Source organism: Hydra vulgaris, chromosome 12 (genome assembly GCF_038396675.1).
Source record: "Hydra vulgaris chromosome 12, alternate assembly HydraT2T_AEP".
In the NCBI taxonomy this organism is placed as follows: Eukaryota; Metazoa; Cnidaria; class Hydrozoa; order Anthoathecata; family Hydridae; genus Hydra; species Hydra vulgaris.
The window spans coordinates 7,725,089-7,750,000 of record NC_088931.1 but is presented as its reverse complement, the minus strand read 5'-3'; the positions used below and the strand labels follow the sequence as shown (position 1 = coordinate 7,750,000).

The following is a 24,912-nucleotide window of genomic DNA, read 5'->3' as shown; positions in this document are numbered from 1 at the left end:
ATATATATATATATATATATATATATATATATATACAACCCGTAGATGTTGTCCAAAAGTTTTTTACATATTTTGTTGAAAAAAAGTAAAAATTAAAATGCAAGACCGGAATTATTTTTTTTTATTAATTGATAGACTGCCTGACCCAACCAAACCCTCAGTCGATGTAGCAACACTTCCTTGCGGGTCAGGCTAAAAGATAGTAGATGTAGCAGCACTCCCTTACGGGTCAGGCTATTTGTCAGTCGATGTAGCAGCACTCCCTTGCGAGTCAGGCTATAAGATAATCGATGTAGCAACACTCCGCGCATGATTTACAGTAAAAAATAAATAAAAATAAAAACATTTTATTAAAAAAATTAAAAATTAAAACATTTTTTAAAAAAAAATAAAAATAAAAACATTGTTTATATTGTTAAAAACATTCAGAATGTTTTTAAAACATTCTGGTCAATTAAATTTGCGTTTTTTGTGGTTTTTTTAAAAAACGATTTATTTGTAATTAAATTAATGGTTTTTACTTTCATCCAACACGCAAATGTTGGACGAAAGTCAAAAGTAATTAAAAGTGACGTATGTGTTGGCGTAAGAATCACTTTTTTCCTTCCACTCTTCCCAAAGACAACAAACTATAGATCTATATATATATATATATATATATATATATATATATATATATATATATATATATATATATATATATATATATATATATATATATATATGTATATGTGTATATATATATATGTATATATATAAAATAAAAATAAGTGCATTTATATTAACATAGGTTGGTTTGAGAATATGTCGTCATTGTTTTTGTCTTGTTCTGTACCAAAAATGCTAATTTTAGCAGGTTATTTATCATTTAATTTAACAGTTTGAGTTTATAGTTTTTAACTTGATAGTTTTGAATACTTAAATTTAATTAAAATTATTTAATTTATTTAAAATTATGAAATTTTTTATTATACAGGTATTGATCGTCTTGACACCGCTCTTACTATTGGACAGATGCAAGGTTTTATTTTTAGGCTTTATATTATTTTTTAAATAACAATATTGAATCATGTTATATCATCTCAGTGTGACTTTAAAGTTTTAATTTAAAAAAATGAAGAAATATCAAGATGGAGAGGGAAAAAAAAAACTCTTATTTTAACACCCTCTTCAACCACCTTAACATCAATTTATTTAATTTTGTATGTGACACAGTTTTTATATCAAATAAGGTAATGCTGTTGCTTTTTTTATTTATCTTAAGGGAAGTTCCAAATGCAGGTGTTAGCAAAATGTGGTCACATGGTTCATGAAGATGTTCCCGATAAGGCAAGCCTAAATATTTCTTCAAACATTACAATACTGATTTTGATGCATATTAATATTTATATATTATTAGGTATCTTATAAATCCTTGCTTTATTGGTTGGAAATTAATTTTATTTTTTATATATTATTAGGTATCTTATAAAGCCTTGCTTTATTGGTTGGAAATTAATTTTATTTTTTATATATTATTAGGTATCTTATAAAGCCTTGCTTTATTGGTTGGAAATTAATTTTATTTTTTACTGCAATTTTATTTTATCAGGTATAATAGAAATAATAAAAATTTCTTATTAAATGAAAGTGTTATTTTATTTCTTGAGAGCAGTGTTAAAAATAGTTAAAACCTAAAGCAGATAACTGGTATATAATATTTAAAAATGGCTTCTTATTTTACATGACTAGTATATAATATTCAAAAATGGCTTCTTATTTTAAGCTGTCTCTCTTGCGATCTTAGTGTTGATGGTTATCTTCCTCTAATTCGTAAAGACTCCAATAGTCACATGCTTGGCCTGGGCATTTAAATTCATAAGATTTCATCCATTTGTTGTGAAACTAGGTTTGAATCCACAGACTATTCTTTTATGTGCTTTTGTTTAGCACCACTTCACTTTATTGCTTTTCTCTTTGTTCTATATCGCTCTCCTTCATCTCAAGACTGCACTCTTTTTGATGTTATTTCTGATCATATTGACCAAGCCCTCTCTCTTTATCCATCAGCTAATATAATTGTTGTCGGTGACTTTAATGTTCACCACTCTGAGTGGCTTGGCTCTAATGTCAGTGACTCTGCATGCATTAAAGCCCACAACTTTTGCCTTTCTCAATCCCTAACTCAAATAGTCAACTTTCCTACTCGCTTTCCAGACAACCCGAATCATTTACCTTCTCTACTCGACTTATGTCTTGTTTCTGATCCTAGTTAGTGCTCAGTTTCTCCACATTCGCCCTTATGTGCTTCTGATCACAGTTTGCTCTCTCTAAAACTAATATCTCATTCTTCTATATCACCTGAATCCCCCTATTATCGTACCTCTTACAACTACAGTAAAGCTGACTGGGATTCTTTCCGTGATTTTCTTCGTGATGGCCCTTGGGTAAAAATCTTTTGTCTTCCTGTCAACAAATGTGCTTCTTACATAACTTCGTGGATTCAGGCTGGCATGGAATCTTTTATTTCCTCTCGACGATTCTTGGTCAAGCCTCACTCTGCTCCATGGTTTTCCTCACATTGTGCTGCTGCGATTGCCAATCGAAACCGTTACTTCTATATCAGCAAAACGATTCTCCAGAAAACAGACATCTGTTTATTACTGCTATAGACCATTGTAAAAAGGTTTTGTCTAACGCCAAAGCCCGCTATTCTCAGATTATGAAATCTCGTATCTTATCTCAAAAATTAGGCTCTTGTGACTTCTGGAGAATCTTTAATAGTACTAATAACAAGGGCAAATCTTTAATTCCACCTCTCTTGTATGGTTCAGACTTTGTCACCTCACCTAAAGACAAAGCTGAATTGTTTGCTAAAAACTTTTCATCAATATCATCTCTTGATTTCACTAGTTGTGTTCTACCTGATATTGCCAACAAACATGTTGATTCATTGCTTGACATTTGTATCACTCCAGCTTCTGTATCTAAAGTGATTTCCTGCCTAGACTCTTCTACAGCTTGTGGCCCAGACAACATACCTGTTATTGTCTTGCAGAAGTCTTCTCCGGTGCTGTCGCCTATACTCTCAAAACTATTCAACAAGTGCTTATCAGAGTTGTTTTCCAGCCTGCTGGAAAGCGGCATCTGTTATCCCTATCTTCAAAAATTATGGAGAGCGATCTGATTTGTCTAACTACCGTCCGATTAGACTTCTTCCTATCATAAGCAAGTTTTTTGAATCTTTAATTAACAAACACTTAATTTCTCATCTTGAATCAAATAACTCACTTTCTGACCATCAATATGGATTTCGATCTTCTCGTTCTACAGCTGATTTGCTTACAGTAATAACTGATAGGTTTTATCGTGCATTAGATAAAGGTGGAGAGGTTAAGGCCATCAATCTTGAAAGTTTAACGTGCTGGTCTTCTCCATAAGCTTTCTTCTTATGGTGTATCTGGCAACATCTTTAAGAATATTGAATCCTTCCTTTCCAATTGTAGTGTAAAAGTTGTCCTCGATGGACAGCACTCTTCTTCTTATTCTGTAACTTTAGGGGTTCCTCAAGGTTCTATCCTTGGCCCTATACTCTTTTTAATTGACATTAATGATCTTCCAGATATTCTCACATCTAAGGTGGCATTGTTTGCTGATGATACTACCATTTATTCTTGTCATGATAAGAAACCAACACTCTCTGATTGCTTGGAGGGGACATTTGAGCTTGAAAAGGATCTCTCTTCTGCTACAGCATGGGGCTCACAGTGGCTGGTAAACTTCAATACAGATAAAACTCAATTTTTTCAGCCAACCGTTATCGCAATAATTTAGATCTACCTATATTTATGAATGGTGATGTACTCGATGAGTCATCTACTCTTCATCTTCTAGGATTAACTCTTACTTCCGATCTTTCTTGGAAACCATATTTTGTTGCAAAATTAGCATCTGCTAAGGTTGCATCTCTTTATCGAGCTCAACACTTTCTTGCTTCGGATTCTATTCTTTATCACTATAAATCTCAAATCCGGCCTTCTATGGAATACTGTTGCCATATGATATGCATCCTTTAAGTCGTTCGTCAATTGTTATCTTACTCTACAATCTTCATCTCTTCCTTTCAAGTAACTTCCAACTTAGTGGTTCCAGTAACTTCCAAATTAGTGATTGCTTGCAGCCTTATTGGAAACAAAGATATTTGAAAAAAAAAAAAAAAGTAACTGGTACATAATATTCAAAAATGGCTTCTTATTTTAAGAAACTGGTACATAATATTCAAAAATGGCTTCTTTTTTTTAGTAAAAAGTTCTTGTGATTATAAAAATTTAATTTTGAAAAAAAAAATTGTTTAAGTTTGTTTTTTCAATAAAAATTTAATTCAAATTTATTATTGATGAAGTCCTGAAATTAGTTGATTTTTTCTTTTCTATTTTATCTTTATTTTCTTTAACTTTAGCTTCTTTTTTTTTTATTATGATTTTCTGTTTATGCTTTTCAACATTTTTCAATGTTATTTCTAATTAAATTAACTAAATACTTTATTTTTATCTATTTATCATTATACTTGTTATTGGTGGCCTTAATGCTCATCACACTATATATTTTGGACCATTAACTCTACTAACACCCATCAAGAACTAAAAACTTAACCAAGTTAGGTTTCTGGGTTGTTTCCAAACAATTCAAATCACTTTGCTCCTTGATTTTTTTTTGTTTATTACTCTAGGTTGTGCTTAGTATTCTCTTTTGATCTCCATGTTTAGACTCTGCTATGATTTTACTAAAATATACATGCTAGCCAAATTAGGAGTTTTCCTTAGGGTTTGTCTCACTAATTGACACTGTTCCGTTTATACATCTAGTATTACTTGTAGTTCTATCAAACGGTACACTATCAACTGCTTCAAAAAGACTTTATTTAAAATCTTATTTATTGCAGTAGCCTAGGTTGTTGCACACCCATTAAATATTACAGCTATTCTTATAAGTCATTTTGAGCTCACCAGATATCAATGACACCAAATCATCAAAATCTGGTGAGCTCAAAATTAATCAATCATTATATCTAAAGTTTTAGCTTTTGCTTTGCATGTAAAAAAGTTTTATCGGCTAAATCAATGGTTCTTTTGAAAAACTGCTTGAATTTGGTTGAAGAGAATTTTTGCTTTTATTACTTCATTACTGTTTATTTGATTTGAATCTGAGGTAGGGTGTCCCACTTTTAACCTGACCGAAAAAAATTTAAATGCACCCTATCTCAATCATCCTTATTTGGTCCAGGACACACCAAAAAAATTTTGAAGTCAGCTGTATTGTAAGCAAGTATAGACAATCAGCCATGACTTTTAGCTCACAAAAGAACTTTATAATCTCCCCTTTGAAAGCAATCTTGTTTTAGGGCTGTTATCCAGAAGTTCTTAGTATCTAATACCCTTCTATGAAAATCAGTACCTACCATATACTCCTCTCTTCCATAATTGAAAAACAGCAACTGATTAACATTATTTGCCCTTTCTCTTATTTCTGGCCAGGTTTTTTGAAAATCTTCATATATTGCACGTGATGGAGATTTTCTTAAGCCTTGAATATAATCCATTGCATGGGAAATATGCCTTTCAGATATATGGTGCCTTTAAAGATCAATTTTCAGAAGATACAAAATGTAATAATTTTGCAACAGTTTAGTGCAACAAACTTTTAAAATATGTTATCAAAATGTTAATTTACCTACAGAGCAGCCAAAGCACAGGTCTTTTAAACACATGATCTACCAAGAACTTAATTGCCCCATGTATTTTCCAGTATTAGAGGCCGTTGTATCTTCAATACAACCAATGATCTGGTCAGTAAGCTCATAATACTCTAATATGTTCTGAATAGCTATAACTTGATCCTGCCCTTTTGATGACTCAATTTCTAGAACTCCTAGCAAGAAATCTAAGGGTTCATTGACCTGTGGGGATGATATACTGAGAGCAAGCCTTTCTACCAGGGATGCGGAGTCCCAAAAGAAATCCGGCTTTATATCTCTACTTTTTCCAAGTCTGTAATGTCCAGAAGCTCTAAACATGTTTGTTGACTTATGATCTGCGACAAGAAAAAAATTCATGAGATTTAAAGACTTGAAATTTATTGTTTTTAAGCCCGGAGTCCTGGAGTCCCGGAGTCCTTGCCGCCATTATACTTAAGGACTCCGGGCTCAAAAAATGATCTTCACTGATTTTCTTTTTTTTTTGGCAAGGCTCAAATTCACTGTCAGTATCAGTGGCACTCATACCACTTGAAGATAAATCTCAAAATCTTTCATCCTTTCTATATCCTCTATAGCTTTTTTCTTTGACATTTCTTGTTTTTCTTTTTTATGTTGTTCTTCTCTACGCATACTTTCTATCATATCTAACATTCATTTTTGCCTGTCTATCATTTTTTCTTGATAAGATTTATCTTTCTCAATGTCAAACTTAATTATTTCATCTTTGAATGCTCTCTTCAGGAACTCAATATCTTCTGTCTTTGCTTGCTGGTCTCTATTTTTGTTTTTGGTCTCTATTATAAGTTTTGGTCTCTATTATATACATTTTGGTCTCTATTATAAGTTTTAAGATGTCTGTTTTATAAAAAGGAAAAACACAGTTTGCTTCTTTTATAAAACTCTGTTTTTGTTTTATATTGCTCTTCTTTCATCTTGTTTATTTCCACAAGGGTTCTAAGACTACACAGTTTCTTGTAACGTTTATAAGATTTATCAGGCTTCTTCTTCACTACTTGTTCTGTAACCCAAAATCTTGAATCAAACCCACCCTTGTCCCAAATACTTAACAGTTCTTTCAGAATACATACTCCAGTAAATTCTCCCCTGTTACTTTTCGTACACTCCCCTCCAATGCAAGGCATAGATCTTGACATTTGTGTCTTTTGTGCACAGGATAGTTTTGCATTTTGGTTATTCTAACTTGACCTGAGCCAATATATTCAACAACAAATTTCTCCCAGTGTGGGTAGTCTAAACATATATAAAAGTCTTTACATATTTGTTTCAAAAGTTTTTCAATTCATCATTTTAATTAAAGCTTAAAATATTACCTGTTTAGTGCAAACATATGTAATGGATGCTGAAGTATGTAGATTGTTCTTTTACACCTATTAGTTCTCTGTGGAAGGATGTACCTGAGATTCCTGGTTGACAATCCCTTTAATCCTAAGAGAGGTATATCTCATTGGAGGAAGACTTCTGCAATGTGTAGTTACTAAGGATCTCTCTTCATTTTTCTCTCTTACAGTACTCTGACCATTTCTAGTCCTTGGAGATTTACAAGGAAATCCGTCATCATCATCGGCCATTATATATTTTAAGAAATTTTTTATAATCAGAAAAGTATACAATGAAAGGGTCTTATAATATTTTACATAAAAGCAATTATTTGAATAGAGCATTAATACCGCTAAACAATGACAAAATATTGCAAAAACATCATATTTGAATCTGACTTTATTCATCCATGACATAATATTTCAATTTTTGTATAAAAAATCTCATTTTATGTCTAAAATAAGACATCTTAATTTGTGGCTGAAAGTCATGACGAAGGTCTTCTTGAAGATTCCATGCAAATAAACCAAAAAGAAGTTAGAAAAGACATGAAAAAAAGTGATTTTATGTAATTTTAATATGATTTTTGACTTTATTTGTCTTTAATTATTGTTAATGACAAGTTTGTACAAATATTAACTCTTAAATGAAAGATTTTTTTTTTCAGAATAAAAAATAAATGTAAAATGGACAATTTTCTACTATTCAATTTATAAATAAGGGGCACCTAAAGGAGGGGGAGGGCAAATAATTCCATGGAACCTTACATATAAAAATAACTTGTACTAGAACTCCTTGACTTGGAGACCTAAAAAATTTTTTGGTGTGTCCTGACCAAATAAAGGATGATGGAGATGAGTGGATTTGAATTTTTTTTGTCAGGTTAAAAGTGGGACACCTTAGATTTTTTATATTAGAACTCTTTTTTTTGTCTTATTAACTTGTTTGTAATCCAGGGTTGCCTTTTTTTTCGAGTCTGATTCGATGTCTTTGAAATAAATTTATAGCACCATTCATAATAGAGGTTAGAACTTATGGAGTAACATCCTTAAACATCTTGAACCATTTATGTCATTTAAAGATGTTCTTCATCATGCTTACCATATTTGAAAAGTATTCTTTGCTTTTAAAACTATTTTAATTACTACTGCTTAAATTATGTCAATATACAACAGATATATGCCATGTGGCATCAAACTTACAGTGTGATACCACATGGCATGTGTCTAAAAAAGCAAGTTCTAAAATATTGTGAACACATAAATTTAGTTCTGTAAGTAACTCTTTTATACGACTGTTAATATTATTTTGGTATCATGTGAAAACAATTTTTTTAATGTTTTATATAAAAATGTAAAGGAAGTATGTATGTATCTTAGAATTTACAAACTCATAAATACAATATAATTTTATTGTATAATACTATAATAAATGCGTAACATCCTATAAATCAACATAAAAGTAATATTTTAAATGTACTATTAATAATAGTATTGTTACATAGTTTAATTACATTGTAATAATAGTATTTGCCATCTTAACAGGAAAAAACTTCAGTGTTTTTAAAATGAAAGACTAAAGAACTTACACACAACTGACAACATTTTGAAAACTGTACAAAAAAAATTTTAATTTGTTTAATTAACCGAATTTCAAAGGATCCATAAATAGTTAATTTCACTAAATTAATTTTGTTGATTTCAGTAATGAATTATTTTGTTTATGAGATCAGCAATCCATTACTTTTTCTAACAGATTGTTTTTAGAGTGTAGTATGTTATTGTAGCTCCTTGGTCATGTAAAAATCAATGCGTTTAAAAAAATTATTTGTGTAACCATTTTGATAACATCTTTTGAACTATTGGGCCATCCATTCTAGCTTAAAACTTTTATTTCAGATGTTTTAGTTTCATTTCTTTTAATGTTTCATTAGATTTTATTTAATTGAATAACAGTATGTGCATGTTACAGAAAGTTCTATAATGTTGAAATATCTTTTTTACTTTTATATTTTTAACCATTGGTCCTCATAGGTCCCCAGGCTCCCGAATGAGTATAAACTTACAAAGAGCCTAGACTAATCTATAATGTTAATAACTCTATTGGGTGACTGAGGAGAATGAAAGAATAAAGTAATACATCATTTATTTTCAGGTTGCTGAAATTATTGCTGGTTTTTTAATTCGCCAAAATCTTACTATGATGAAAGAATTTTTTCCTAGGTTTGTTTCAATAATTTTTCATATAGAAAATTTTTTATTGTTTTTCTTTTGTTTTACAGTTCTTAACTTCTATTCTTGGTGATATTGTAACAATTGCAATATGTGTGGTTATTGTTTTGGTGTTATTGTAACAATTGCAATATGTGTGGTTATTGTTTTGGTGTTATTGTAACAATTGCAATATTTGTTGTTGTTTTCATCAACAAAAAAAGTTTATCTTTTATATTTTTAGTTTTTTTAAATATGATTTTACATAAAAGCATGCAATTATTTCATACAATGCAATTATTTCGGATAAAATTTCTTATAACAATTTCAAAGCTGAAATTAAATATTATAAATGAATATTTTAGCAAAAAAAACAAAATTTACAAAATGAAATATAGTTCCATTACATTCAAGCCCTCAAAATCTAAAACATTTTATTATGCTGGCAAAAATTTGTTAAGGCTACTTCAATATTATGGAATGAAATAAAATTTTTGAGACAATTGAAATTCATAGAATGATTGATACTGTTTCATTGTTCAAAGGAAAAATTCAAATAAAAAATAAAACTATTGGAAATCCTTATCAAAAGTTTATCTTGCCAAAATCTTACTTTTTCCTAGGTTTCTGTTAGGAATTTTTTCCAAGGTTTCTGTTCACTAAGAAAACTTGCTAAACTTTTTAATGTTTTTTTCCCACAATTGTTTTAAAAAATGTATGTATGTATGTATGTTAGGCAGGTCCGTTTTTAGGGGTCGAAAAAACTATAACTTTGCCACTTTATTTTCCCATTCTACGTTGGTATACAAGACTTTCTCTGAAAAAAATTTTGAAAAATTTCAAATTTCCTGACCTCCCTAGTGGTTTGAATATTTTATATTTAGTACATTTTTAGTGAATTTTTTTTTTTTTAATTTGCACTACCGGACTTATGCGGAGGTATAAACACAGCGCGCAATAATTTATTTAATGAAATTGCGCTGCGTTTGTAACTTTTTAAATTTAAAATGGCAATATCAACACGTTCAAATACTGAAATATATTTATTAGGACAAACCCACGAAATTGATTGCAGAAGTTTGCCTACGAAAGGCGACGTTTTAAGATATTTTTATCACTGCTGCAGATTACTAAATTTCAATAAAAATAAAAAACACACCGAAATTATATCTTGCCCTCTTGATATAAATCACGAGCTGCTTTGTAATGATAAAACATGTCAGCCCAAATGCGTTGTTTCTGCTCTTAGAAAACCGTGGCTTATGGGTGGTATACCACACATTAGTTGTAGAAGTATTAGGTAGCTATCGATTTAAATAATATTTATAGTTTATTACATAATTATTGATAATTATTGATATAAAAATTTAAGCTAAATGACAAATAAAAATTTGTTAATTTATTTTAGGGAAAATGTTTCCAAATTAATATATCATCACAAGAAACTGGTATCATATCGTTCAAAAAAAACGGAAACACAAAAGCTACATGAAAATAGTTTTTTGGCATTAGAAAAAGAATTGTTTGACATAGGGCACCCAAAACTTTATGAAATAATTGAAAAAGATAGAATTCGATCAAAAGATGCAAAAGAATGCGATATTTTGTTTTATGAAGACCAAAAAACTGCAAGAACAATGGTAATTGACAAAATAGACAAAATATATCAAAAAGTTTATTCCAACAGAGAGTTTCGCAAAAGGAAAGCAAAGGAGTTTGAGCAAATGGAGGAATCTACCACAAAAAACTCGAAGTTAAAACAATTTTCATCAAATAGCAATTGTATTAATGGAAATCAAGAGTTATTTTTGTTAGAAAATTTTGATAATGATAAACAATCAATGATAATTGAAAAACAATCAACTAACATAAAACGAAATAAAGTGACAGTAACAGTAGATATTGATGAACTTATCAAAAAAACGTCAATATTTTGTGGGCGTTTTGGAATTTCTGTTGGAGTACAGACAGGATTATTAGCATTATTTTTAAGATCTGGAAATATCAATCTTAATGAAGTAAAACTTTCAAAGACAAAAGTAGAAAAAATAAGAAAAGATTTATATTTAAGTGAATCAGAATTAATTAAAGAAAAAAGAAAAGAAAAATGTAAAAATAGTAATTTAATTTTGCACATTGATACAAAAAAAGTTACAGCTTTAAATGAAAACTATATTTCTGAAGTAAATGAACGTCTAGCTATTGTTGTTACAAGTCCAGACTGGGATTTAAATACAAATGGAAAGCAACAGGATGAGCTGCTAGGCATAGTTGAATGTCAATCAGGAAAAGGATATGATCAAGCATTGGCATGTTTTAATGTTATAAAAAAGTTTGGAATTGAAAGCTTTATAATTGGAATTTGTGCTGACACAACAGCATGTAACACTGGTTGTAATAAGGGTTGTATAAGTATTTTAGGAGAACTTTTAAATCGACCTCTGTTAAGGCTTCTTTGTAGAAAACATTCTCAAGAACGACATATTTTACATGCAATAAATGCAATCACTAAAACAGAAAGCAAAGGTCCATCAAAATCTATTTACACAAGATTCAAAGCTGCTTGGCCAATGAATTATGAAAATGTTCAAAAAAATATGGATCAGTTATCAAAGTTTCCGTGGTGCAAAGTTAGTGGAACTCCATTAGAAGATATGGCTAAAAAAAGTTTATCTTTTTGCAAGAAAGCTTTGGAACTTCATACTTGCCCCAGAAATGATTATAAACATCTGTGTCAATATGTCATTGTTTTTCTGGAAGGAAGGGAGGCAGTTCCTGGATTTATTATACACAAACCAGCTGCTGAACATGAAGCTAGATTTATGGCAGATGCTTTATACATTTTGGCAATGAAGCTTACTCAACCAATCATAAAGTTTTTAACCCTTGAGGAAGAAATAGTATTTTCAAAGGCTGCAATATATGTAGCTTCAGTTTATGCAAAAAACTTTCTTCAATCAAGTCAAATTGCTTCTGCTGCTCATAATGATTTGTGTACGGTTAAAGAGATGATAAAAATGAAAGATTTTGATGCTGATGTCCCTCAAGCTTTTATTTCAAGCTATCTTAGACACAGTCATTATCTTTCTGAAGAAACAGTTGTTTTTTGTTTATTTGATAAAAGTCTTGACAATAAAGTTAAAGAAAAAGTTGCTCAGCAGTTATTAAAAACAAATTTACCTGAAGTCTTTAAACTTAAAAAGTTTAGGCCTGTAGAAATAAATGAAAATTCAGAACTTAATGATTACGTTGGTCAAAATTCTTGGCTAATATTTAAAATAGTTCCTTACTTATCAAAGTGGTTAGAGAGTCCACCTGATTTGTGGACTCATGATTCTGATTATAAAAATATGCAAAGGTTTATAAAGAGATTAGTCTGTGTCAATGACTGTTGTGAAAGAGCTATTAAATTGGTAAAAGACTTTATCGATTCAACAATTAAAGAGGAAAAGTTACAAGATATTTTACTGGTTTTGAAGGAACACAGAGTTAATTTTCCATTTTATAAATGTAACTGGTCCAAAGAAATACTTAATAAATTGTAAGAAAAGTTTTTATAAGAAAAATTTAACTGAATTTTTATGTATATTATTTACAAAACGTGTTTGTAAAACCTTTAGTCAAAGTATTTTACATTTTTAACAGTTTACTTTTATTTTTTATCTTTATTAAGTACAATATTTGGATTACTTATTTAACAAACTTATTAAATGCAAATTTTATTAAGTTTTTTAATGAATATTTAAGAGTATTTAGATAAATATACAATTAAAAACATAGTAAAAACCAGGTCTTTAAAAGAAACCAGGTCATATTTCAAAATGTGTTATCTCGAGAAATTTTAAATATTTCGAGCTCAAATTTTATACGAACCTTCCTAATAGTAGAGCCAACTCACCCAAAAAAAAAATTACTAGTTTTGTTGGTCTTTGATCCAATTAAGACAGCAATTTAACGAATAATTGGTCAAAAATGACTTTTTTTAAAATATTCAAACCCTCAGGGAGGTCAGGAAAATTGAAATATTTTTAAAACTTTTTTTGGAATAGCCTTGTATATCAACGTAGAATGGGAAAATAAAGTGGCAAAGTTATAGTTTTTCCGACCCCTAAAAATGGACCTGCCTAATGTATGTATAAGTACATTACAAACAGGAATGAATTTACAGTGAGTACATTTAGAAATTAAGTCCTATTTTTTATTTAGTTTTATAAATTTTTTTGTAGTGACTCATGTTTTCAGTGTCGAATGTATATATATATATATATATATATATATATATATATATATATATATATATATATATATATATATATATATATATATATATATATATATGTATATATATATATATATATATATATATATATATATATATATATATATATATATATATATATATATGTATATATATATATATATATATATATATATATCTATGTATGTATGTATATGTATGTATGTGTATATATATATATATATATATATATATAAATATATCTATGTATGTATGTATATGTATGTATGTGTATATATATATATATATATATATATATATATATATTTATATATATATATATATATATCTATGTATGTATATGTATGTATGTGTATATATATATATATATATATTTTTATATATATATATATATATATATATATGTGAATTTATAGATGATTAAAATATGTATATATATATTTTTTTTAAAGACATATGCCTGAATGCTAAATGCTGAAGGTTTAAATCAAGTGAGTTCAAATCATAGTAATCGCAGTAATCATAGACTGGTAACAGCATGGTAACAGCGTGGAATTACGATAAAATATATGTTGGGTTGTCTTTATGGAAAGATGTATTTGCACTAAAACAACGTTTAACATTTGAAACAATGTTTAAAGAAAGACAAGCAAAATGCTCTTAAGTAATTGAAACACCTTTTTTTATGTGTTTAAAATTTTTTAAATTTAAATGTAAAACAAACATTTTGTTATCGTCAATCATTCAAGCTTGTAATTTGTACAATTTTGTACAATTCAAGCTCACAATTTTGTAAGCCTTTTAAATTTAAATGAACATTATCTTCTAATAAACAGCTTGTTATATTTAAAAATATGGATAAAGCAAACAATGGCTTAACTTCAAATAAACAATTTCATATCTTTACCCAGAACATTTAATTATCTTCAAATGAGTGGTCTGATGGTTGGTTAGTTACGAAAAAAATTTTCAAGTGGTCGATAGTTTCCTTCAAATAAACAATTGGTTCATTTTTAATTGGTTCGCCAACTGAACATATAAAGTTGTTTGTTCTCTACAAAATATTTTTTTATGTATTAAGCCTTTATTCATGATCAGATTTCTTGATTATTTGTTTAGTTATAAATCTAAATTTTTTTTATTTTCTATTTAATTATATAATAATGTTTAAATTAATTATTTTATTGATTATTTTAATTTTTAAATTATATTTTGAATTGTTAATAGATTTTTTTTTTGAAAAATTCAAATCACCAGGGCAAATCATGTATGAACCCGGAGTTACCTCTCATCCAGGGCAAACCATGTATGAACCAGAAGTATTGTAATCTCTTGATATTAAAAAAAGATCTTCTCAAAAATTGATAAAACTGTTGATAAATATTTCGATTAGGTGCAATATGAAGGTGATCCTTAAGTAAACCTTGAGTTGTATATTCACTAAAATACAATTTTTTTATAATTATAATTTAACAACAAAAATTCGTTACTTTATTTAAAAATTCATCAATTAATTATTTGAAAATTCATGTGCTTTTTTTTCTAGTAAAAGAAAGTTATACTATATTTTGAAATAGGCTCAAAGAAAAAAAATCTTAACTAATGATTGAGAAGTCGTAGGAAACCCATTGAGGACTCACAAGGAGACCCATTGAGGACTTTGAAATGATATTATTTTGCTGGTTACAAGAAATAAATTTTTTAAATATTTAAATAACTTTGTGCACTGGCTTCCAACACTGTATTTAGGAATTTTTGACAAATTCTTCCTTTTTGTGGATATTTAAAGCTAAAAATGTTTGTAGATAGCAACTAAAAAATTAGTTTATTAGACATATCAGTTTATTAGATACAGGGATTATCTTTTTCTGAATATTTCCGTAATTCCGGATATTTTACTCATCTTTTAGTTTTTCCGGATATCCAAAATGTTTTCCATACATACATATTTAGGTGTATATTTTTGTAACATACTTGTTTTAAAGCTTTTTCACACATCACTTATACAAAAATTAAAAAAAAATGGAAACATCTCAGTTAAAAGCAAAATTAAGTGGAAAATAAAGGCAAATATATTGTGGGTTTTTTCTGGATATTTTACTAAAACATTTTTCTGGACTTTGACCTTTCTAAAGTCTTTAATAAAGTTTGGCATGCTGGTCTTCTCCATAAGCTCTCTTTCTACGGTATCAGGTAACATCTTTAAGATTATTAAATTCTTTCTTACCAATTGTAGTATAAAAGTTGTACTCAATGGACAGCACTCTTTTTCATTTCCTGTAACTTCAGGAGTTCCTCAAGATTCTATCGTTGACCCTATACTTTTTTTAATTTACATTAATGATCTCCCAAAATTTCTCACATATAAGGTGGAATTGTTTGCTGATGATACTACTATTTATTCTTGTCTTGATAAGAAGCCAACACTCACTTGGAGGGGCATTTTAGCTTGAAAAAAATCTCACTTCTGCTACAGCATCATGCTTTCAGTGGCTGGTGAATTTTAATTCAGATAAAACTCTTATTTTTTTCAGCTGATTGTTATTGTAATAATCTAGATCATCCTATATTTATGAATGGTAATGTACTGGATGAGTCATCTACCCTTTGTCTTCTAGGATTAACTCTTACTTCCAATTTTTCTTGGAAACCATAAATCAAATCCTTTGCAAAATTAGCATCTCCTAAGGTTGCATCTCTTTATCGAGCTGAACACTTTCTTACTCCGGATTCTATTCTCTATCTCTATAAATCTCAAATCTGGCCTTGTATGGAATACTGTTGCCATATCTGGGGCAGATCTTCTAACGATGCTTTTTTTCTTTTAGACAAGGTGCAAAAATGCATTGTAAACATAGTTGGACCTGCTCTTTCAGCCAAAATCCAACCATTATCACATTGTCGTAATGTTACTTCTCTTTCTCTTTTATACAAATATTGTAATGGGGGCTGCTCTAAAGAGCTAGCATCTCTTGTGCCATCTACTAAAATTCATTCTTGTATTACTCCTCCTTTTATTAAGTCTGATCCTTTTACTGTGGCTGTTCCTAAGTGCTCCAAAAATTCTTATTTGTCAAGTTTTTTTCCACGAACATCAGTTGGAGTTTGCTCTCTTCATCTTCTTTTCCTGATATAATTTGCAGCTTGTTGGAAGTGAAGATGTTTAAAAAAAAAATAACTAATCATAAATAAGGTTTTCAAACATATCATCAAAATATCTTTTTAGTTTTGAAAATATATTCTCATGAGATCTGCTTGTATGCTCATTTAAACCACAATCTAGGAGTTTGGAGTATGACTTTGGAGTATGCAAATAAATAATTTATTCATAACACCAGAATTAGACCTATCTAAAAGACAACTCACCACATCAATAAGCTGTTTTTAATGATGTTTTACAAAAGAGAAGCTTTAAATAGACTTTTTTGTTTGCTTATACACCAATAGCCAGTTGTTTATACATATTAATATATGATATAAATCATTTTTATGTTATTCATTTCTAAATTATTCCATGCTGTGTTAATTATTTGTTTAATAGATATTAACATATAGTTCATGTTAATATATTACAATACATGAATAATTTAATGACAGCTTAGACATTTTTTCGAGCTATTTTTTTTTCTGCTTATCTACATAAAGTGCTTAACTTTTTTTTTACATTTGTTGTTTTAAAAGTTTACCCAGTACCAGATTTAATAAAGTTAAGGTATGGTTAAGTTGAATTAAAAATATTATAAAGTTACTACTAGAAAGTAGTATAGCCTTGGGAAAAATCAGATTTTGAATACATTTTATATGGTATGGTAAAACACTGGCATATTTCTAAAATCTAGTTTGGTTCAAAATCTTTTGATTTAATACTTCTTTAAATTTGAACTATATATATATATATATATATATATATATATATATATATATATATATATATATATATATATATATATATATATATATATATATATATATATATATATATATATATATATATATATGTATATATATATATGTATGTATATATATATATGTTTATATATATGTATATATATATGTATACATATATGTGTATATATATATATATATATATATATATATATATATATATATATTTTATGTCACTGGTATATATCTGATGTAATAGAAAAAGATTGATCGAAGAGCATTATTATTTGTTTCTCATTCTTTAAAAAAGCTTTGTACTTAATGATGAATAAAAAATGAGCAAAGAGGTGAGTGATGGACTACTTGCTGGATTTTTGTTTGGAAATATTGATGAATCTGGAAGATTGGAAAATGATTTTTTTGATCAGGTAAAGTTTAAAAAACAATTTTTTGTAAATTTTTTTTTTTATATATAGTTTTGTTTTAATGTAAAATAAAAAGTTTTTTAAACTTACAGTATTATAGACAGGGTTGGTAAAATACCCAACCCAAAAAACTTACCTTAAAAAAAAACCAAAAAAGCCCAAATTTATTTGGGTTTTTTTTTTAATGTTCTATTTTACAACTTATAAGTTTGATTTTAACTCTAGTAAATGCTTTTTTATCAACAAATTGCAACTTTTATACTGTAAATACTCTTGTATTCACTGTATTTATATAAAAAATGATATTTAAAATATAATTTTTAGTTTGAACTCTTTACAGAATAATCAAAAACTGATCAATCATTTTTTTTGCAAGTTTATTTATTATTTTTTAAACCAATAGCTAAAGTTGAATATTAAAAAATATTATTGAATTATGTATTAAAATATTTAATTATTTAAATATATATACAGGTAATAAAAATCATTCTATTAACTAAATATATATAAAGGTAATAAAAATCATTCTAATAACTAAATTTCAAAGTACAAGACATTACTAGTTATTCAATTTATTATTTAAGCATTTTACCAACCCCTTCCCTTTCCTTTTTTTTTTATTTGTTAAAAACATAAAGACAAGTGACTAGAAGAATTTTGTAGCCAAATCTTAATTAAATTTGAAAAAATAACACACAAATATAAAAATAATAATGCGTTAGAAATTTTTCTATAAATCATTATTATTTTTTTCAATAATTATTTCAAACTCAGTTTTTGAAATGTTATATATGCGACCATTTGTTGAAGATGGCTGATCAATGGTACATAAAACATGATTTGATGGGACCCAACACATATTTTCCTGTGCAGACCAAAAACTTGGGCTGAGACCATGTGGATGCATAAATTGAATTTTATAATCTTCTCTTTCATCTTTTTTGGTTACAATTCCAATCTACCAAAAATTGTCATAATTGCAATCTACATAATCCATATGATTATAAATAACCTGCTGCACAACCAGCACATTTGGTATCTGCACAAGGTTAAATGTCTGAAAATCAGTTTGTTGACTCATCCTTTTAAAAGAAATTGTACATTTAATAATTGGTATAAAATAGTGGAAGCATCTTGTTCCTGGCAAGGTTCTTCCCATAATAATAATTGAATCCTGAATATCTCAAGAACCGTAAAGGGTTGGAGGTTCCAAATTTTAGATTTTCTTGATTTTTATAAACCTTATAACATAAAAAAAAAATAGCAAAATCTAAAACATGGGGTGACATGAGCCTGCTGATTTAATGTAGAATTACCCAAGATGAAAGAAGCGAATTCAAAGAACTGATGTTTGAGGAAAAAAACTAGACGAATAAGAGCTTTTGGAGCACTTAATAACAGTCACAGAAAAAGGATGGGACTTAATCGAATGACAAGTAACACAAGAATGAATTTTAGTAGATGACACAAGAGAGGCTAGCTCTTTAGAGCAGTGCCCATTATAGTATTTGTAGAAAAGAGAAAGAGAAGCAACATTACAACGATGTGATAATGGTTGGAGGTTGGCTGCAAGAGCAGGTCCAACTATATTTACAATGCGTTTTTGCATTTTGTCTAAAAGAGAAAGGACATCACTAGAAGATTCACCCCAGATATGGCAACAGCATTCCATACAAGGCCGGATTTGAGATTTATAGAGATAGAAAATAGAATTCAAAGTAAGAAAGTGTCGAGCTCAATAAAGAAATGCAACCTTAGAAGAAACTAATTTTGCAACAGATTTGATATATGGTTTCCAAGAAAGATCCGAAGTAAGAGTTAATACTAGAAGATGAAGAGTGGATGACTCATCAAGTACATTACCGTTCATAAATATAGGAAGATCTAAATTATTGCGATAACGATTGGCTGAAAAAACTGAGTTTTATCTGAATTGAAGTTCACCAGCCACTGTTAGCCCTATGCTGTAGCAAAAGTGAGATCCTTTTCAAGCTCAAATGCCCCCTCTAAGCAGTCAGAGAGTGTTGGCTCCTTATCACGACAAGAATAAATGATAGTATTATCAGCAAACAATGCCACCTTAGATGTGAAAATATCTGGAAGATTGTTAATGTAAATTAAAAAGAATATAGGGCCAAGGATAGAACCTTGAGGAACCCCTGAAGTTACAGAATAAGAAGAAGAATACTGTCTGTCGAGGACAACTTTTATACTACAATTGGAAAGGAAGAATTCAATAATCTTAAAGATATTACCAGATACACTGTAAGAAGAAAACTTATGGAGAAGACCAGCATGCCAAACTTTGTCAAAAGCTTTAGAAATGTCAAGAGCGATTTGCAAATCTTCTCATTCTACAACTGATTTGCGAACAGTAATAACCTATTGGTTATTACTATTAGCAAATCAGTTGTAGAATGAGAAGATCGAAATCCATATAGATGATCAGAAAGAAAGTTATTAGATTCAAGATAAGAGGTTAAATGTTTGTTAATTATAGGTTCAAAAACTTTGCTTTTGATAGAAAGGAGACTAATGGGATGGTAGTTAGACAAATCAGATCGTTCTCCAGAATTTTTGAAAATAGGGATAACAGATGCTGCTTTCCAGCAGGCTGAAAAACAAGACTCTGATAAGCACTTGTTGAATGGTTTTGGAAGTATAGACGACAGCTCTGAAGAACACTTCAAGTGTTCTCCAGAATTAAGAGATGATATTGATAAAAAGTTCTTAGCAAACAATTCAGTCTGAACCATGCAAGAGAGGTGGAATTATAGATTTGCCCATATTATTGATACTATTAAAGATTCTCCAGAAGTCACGAGAGCCTAATTTTTGTGATGAAATACGAGATTTCATGACCTGAGAATAGCGGGCTTTGGCGTTAGACAAAACCTTTTTACAATGGTTTCTAGCAGTAATAAACAGATGTCTGTTTTCTGGAGAATTGTTTTGCTTATAGACATCAAAGTAACAGTTTCGATTGGCAATCGCAGCAGCACAATATGAGGAAAACCATTGAGGGAATAACAGTTTCCATGCCAGCCTGAATCCATGAAGTTATGTAAGAAGCACGTTTGTCAACAAGAAGACGAAAGATTACTACCCAAGCGCCATCACAAAGAAAATCACAGAAAAAATCCCAGTCAGCTTTAAGGTAGTCGTAAGAGGTACAATAATAAGGCGATTCAGATGATGAAGAAGAATGATAAATGATGAAGAAGAATGAGTTTTAGAGAGATCAATCCATGATCAGAAGCACCTAAGGGTGAATGTGGAGAAACTGAGCACTGATTAGGATCAGAAACAAGACATTAGTTGAGTAGAGAAGGTAAATGATTTGGGTCGTCTGTAAAGCGGGTAGGAAAGTTTACAATTTGAGTTAGAGATTGAGAAAGGCAAAAGTTGAGGGCCTTAATGTCAGTGGAGTCACTGACACTAAAGCTAAGCCATTCAGTGTGATGAGCATTAATGTCACCAACAACAACAATATTAGCTGATGAAAAAAGAGAGAGGGCTTGATCAATATGATCAGAAATAACATTAAAAAGAGTGCAGTCTTGAAATGAAGGAGAGCGATATAGAACAAAGAGAAAGGCGATAGAATGAAGTAGTGCTTAACGAAAGCACATGTAAGAATAGTCTGTGGATTCAAATCTAGTTTCACAACAAATGGGTGAAATCTTATGAATTTAAATGCCCAGGCCAAGCATGTAACCATTGGAGTCTTTACAAATCAAAGGAAGATAACCATCAACACTAAGATCACAAGATGAGACAACTGAACTCAAATTAGTCTCACAACGAGCAAGTAGGTCTGGTGAACTTTTGCAAGAGATAAGACTCAACAGAAGAAAAGTTACTTTGAAGACCACAAATATTAGTGAATGATAGGTTTAGAGAACTTGGTGATGACGATGGGTTTTTGTGTTTTATAGTTTTTGGTACTTTATTCATTTTTAAATTTGTTGAAGAACTTGACTCAAAGCGTAGATGGTACTCAGAACACTGTTTTATAGGCTAAGCAATTGCCTCATTACTATTAATAAACCCTAAGCCGTAACAAAGAGCTCCAAATGTGGCTTTGGCTATGCACGCCAAAAGTACAAACAGGGACACCATCCATGCGCAACATGGCACTGTTAATACTTTGATATTTTTCAGCTGTTGATGGAATCAGCCTCTCTGATTCCATCAACAGCTGAAACCATTTCTAGCCTTTACTCAACACCATCTCTAGCCTTTACTCAACCACGAGCCCCAAGGCAGGGGGTGTTTTAAGTCTGAGTTGGCAACTCCTAGCTTTTGCCTTAAAAGGCGTATCCTTCAAGGCAGCAGGACATGAAGCAGATTTTTCTGGGTTACATGTTACCAGTAGTAGGATAACCTGACCTGACAAGAATTTGTTTATTCTACATGTTTAAAAATTTTTATATCAGCTACAAGTTTACAACATGTTCCGTCAACAGGGGTGACTATGAACAGTGGGGTAAGAATGAACATCAGTATCATGTTTGCTAAAAGGTGAAGAAACACACACAATAAAGCTATATATTGTGTCACTTTTATTCAGTTGCAAAACTGAGGTGATAAAACAAATTCAAGGAAAAAAAAAAGAACCTGATGGTGAAGACACCTTAATGGTTCTTAACAAATCCGTTTTAGAACTTTAGAAAATTTTTTTAGATATTCTTAAGAACAATATAAGCTTAAGCACAAACTTCCAAAATGAATCAATAATCTGAAAAATAAAAACATGAAATGTTCAATGTCACTTCAAATAGTCTGATCATTATTCCCACCATATTTCAAAAATATGATTATGATCATATAAAATAAGAAAATTAAGATAAAAACTGCATAGTGTTGATCAGGCCTAGGACTTACCAACAAGCTGGATAGTAAAATGTTCTGTTAAAAAAAAAAATAGCCATTAGGCTAACAGTCTTCTTCTATAATGCAAAAATATTTAAAAAGTGTTTATAGTCATCTAGGTTGACGATGATTTACTAGGTTGCAACATCATGTTGCAATCATGTAGATTACATGTTGTAAACTTGTGCATACTAGTTTTTGAAGTGATATGTTGTACATATTAGTATAAAAACTAGTTTGCAACATTTATTTTGTCTTACCAACTTTGAACAACTCAGTTGCTATAATAATTTTTATTGTGATTTTTTTTTAGTCAAAAATATTCTGAACATGTTTTTAATTTAGTGCAATTAATTAACACCATTTATTTAGTTCCCCACTAAACACTCACTATGGTGAGTGTTTAGTGAGGAACTCATTAACATCATTTTGACACAAATAGTGTCACAATGGTGAGATTTTAGTGATGAACTCATTAACAACATTTCGACACATGGTAGTGTCACAATGGTGAGTTTTAATGTGCAAGAATTAATGATTTTACACAAAAATGCATCTTTTATATAATATATTCATTTTTGAAAAATCTAATCTTTTTTAAGAATCTTCTTTTTAGCTTTTTTACTCAAAAACATTTGATGGTGTCTTATTTTTAATTCACTTCAACTATGCTCTCTATTAAAAAATAATATAAAATTCCTAATATTTCTTTATCGATCACATCAAGTTTTTAAATTGCCATGAAATCTGTCAAAGAATTTAAGTTTTTTATGAATAGTAAAAAAAATGTTTTACTAAAAGGCTGTTTTTATAAAATGTAACTACTTTTGTAAGAGGTCATGGCCATACAAAACCATTGTTAAAAAGAAACACTATTTATAAAATTGAACAACTAATAACTGACTAAAGTCCAAGTTTCTGCCTTAACTATATTTTTAGATCATAGTTTTAATGACTATCATCTTCTGGTTTCCAAAGACTGTAGTTGTATATTTGGCAACTATAGTCTTTGGAATACTTACTTGACCTGGGCATATACTTTTTATCAATGCATCTATTAATATTTCTTGTTCAACCCACCTAAACACAGACTTGTGTGACTTTTCATTCAACAGTATTGCATCCTTTTACTTCCTCATACAGTTTTTCAGTTTTCAAAAGTTTTCTGCCAAGGGGTCGTCCATAAAGTACGTACGCTCATAGGGGGAGGGGGGAGGTCTTCAAAAAGCGTACGAAAGCGTATGGGAGGGGGGGGGGGAGGGTTTTATTTAAAAGTACGTACTTCGATTTTCTAATTTATCACAATTAACCAGCTAATCAATAGAAAAGTTACATTCTGACTAAAGATTCTAGTTTGCCAACATAAAAAGATGTATCGTATATCGAGTAGAGGGTATAGTTTTCCTCTATGCACACACATGTATGGGCGCCCTCAGAATTTTTTGATGTTCCAGATAGGACACTTTCACAGATCGTGCAAACTCCTAACTTAAGTTTGTTTATACCTATACCAAATGAGGAGGCCTTGCAAAATATCGGGATGGCGGAGGCCTGTGAATAAAAAGCCTTAAAATGCTTACCCTCCCGACCCCCAAAATAAGAGGGATGTAAATTTTGCATGGTCATAACTTTTTTGTAATTTACAATATTTTTCTACAAAAATTAAAATCTGTCGATAAATTTAAATTTAGTTTTAAATGTTAAAGTTAAAAATTTTGCTACATATTTCCCTCGCGTTTGGGCAGGGAAGGGGGGAGGCAAACGCTTTAGGGCTTATTGTTCCCAAGCCTCCGCCATCCAAATTTTTTGCAAGGCCACCTCATTTGGCATATTAACAAACTTAAGTTTGCACGATGTGTGAAAGTCTTCTATCTGGAACATCAAAAAATTCTGAGGGGGCCCATGCACACATGCCACCCCTTATATACTGGCCCTGAGTAAGACCTGAGGGCCGTAATTGATGCGACAGAGTCACCCCCAAAAAAAAACGTGTCAATGGCGTCTCAAAATCTTCCAAATTTGACCGCTAGGTTTTGCTAAAATAAAAAGCTTCTTTAATTAGCAAAAGGGCACAAAATTTGCTGTTGCCCTCTCCCACTGGGTTTTACCCTTTGTTTTCAATATTACTGATCTCACCTTAGACTCGTTTTTTACTTACAAAAGAGGGGTGCCTGAAAAAAACGTCCA

The 24,912-nt window shown here is 29.8% G+C and overlaps 3 protein-coding genes across 3 annotated transcripts in view; all 3 read left to right on the top strand.

The window, feature by feature from the left end:
- Window positions 1-14,764, top strand: part of LOC100205631 (protein phosphatase methylesterase 1) — a 32,698-nt gene extending 17,934 nt beyond the window's left edge. The window contains exons 12-16 of the mRNA XM_065811414.1: window positions 791-856; window positions 977-1,021; window positions 1,265-1,329; window positions 9,227-9,294; window positions 13,993-14,764. Of these exons, the coding sequence (XP_065667486.1) occupies window positions 791-856; window positions 977-1,021; window positions 1,265-1,329; window positions 9,227-9,294; window positions 13,993-14,011 (263 nt within the window). The 3' untranslated portion in view covers window positions 14,012-14,764. The remainder of the gene's footprint in view (window positions 1-790; window positions 857-976; window positions 1,022-1,264; window positions 1,330-9,226; window positions 9,295-13,992) is intronic.
- Window positions 10,269-12,858, top strand: LOC136087834 (uncharacterized). Its single transcript, XM_065811412.1, has 2 exons — window positions 10,269-10,582; window positions 10,691-12,858. Exons 1-2 carry the CDS (start codon window positions 10,290-10,292, stop codon window positions 12,825-12,827), a joined length of 2,430 nt encoding a protein of 809 aa, XP_065667484.1. The 5' UTR covers window positions 10,269-10,289; the 3' UTR covers window positions 12,828-12,858.
- Window positions 14,765-17,646: 2,882 nt separating the features above from the next.
- LOC100212966 (transcription initiation factor TFIID subunit 1) overlaps window positions 17,647-24,912 on the top strand; it is a 90,189-nt gene continuing 82,923 nt past the window's right edge. Inside the window, exon 1 of the mRNA XM_065811410.1 lies at window positions 17,647-17,853. Coding sequence (XP_065667482.1) covers window positions 17,761-17,853 — 93 coding nt within the window. The 5' untranslated portion in view covers window positions 17,647-17,760. The remainder of the gene's footprint in view (window positions 17,854-24,912) is intronic.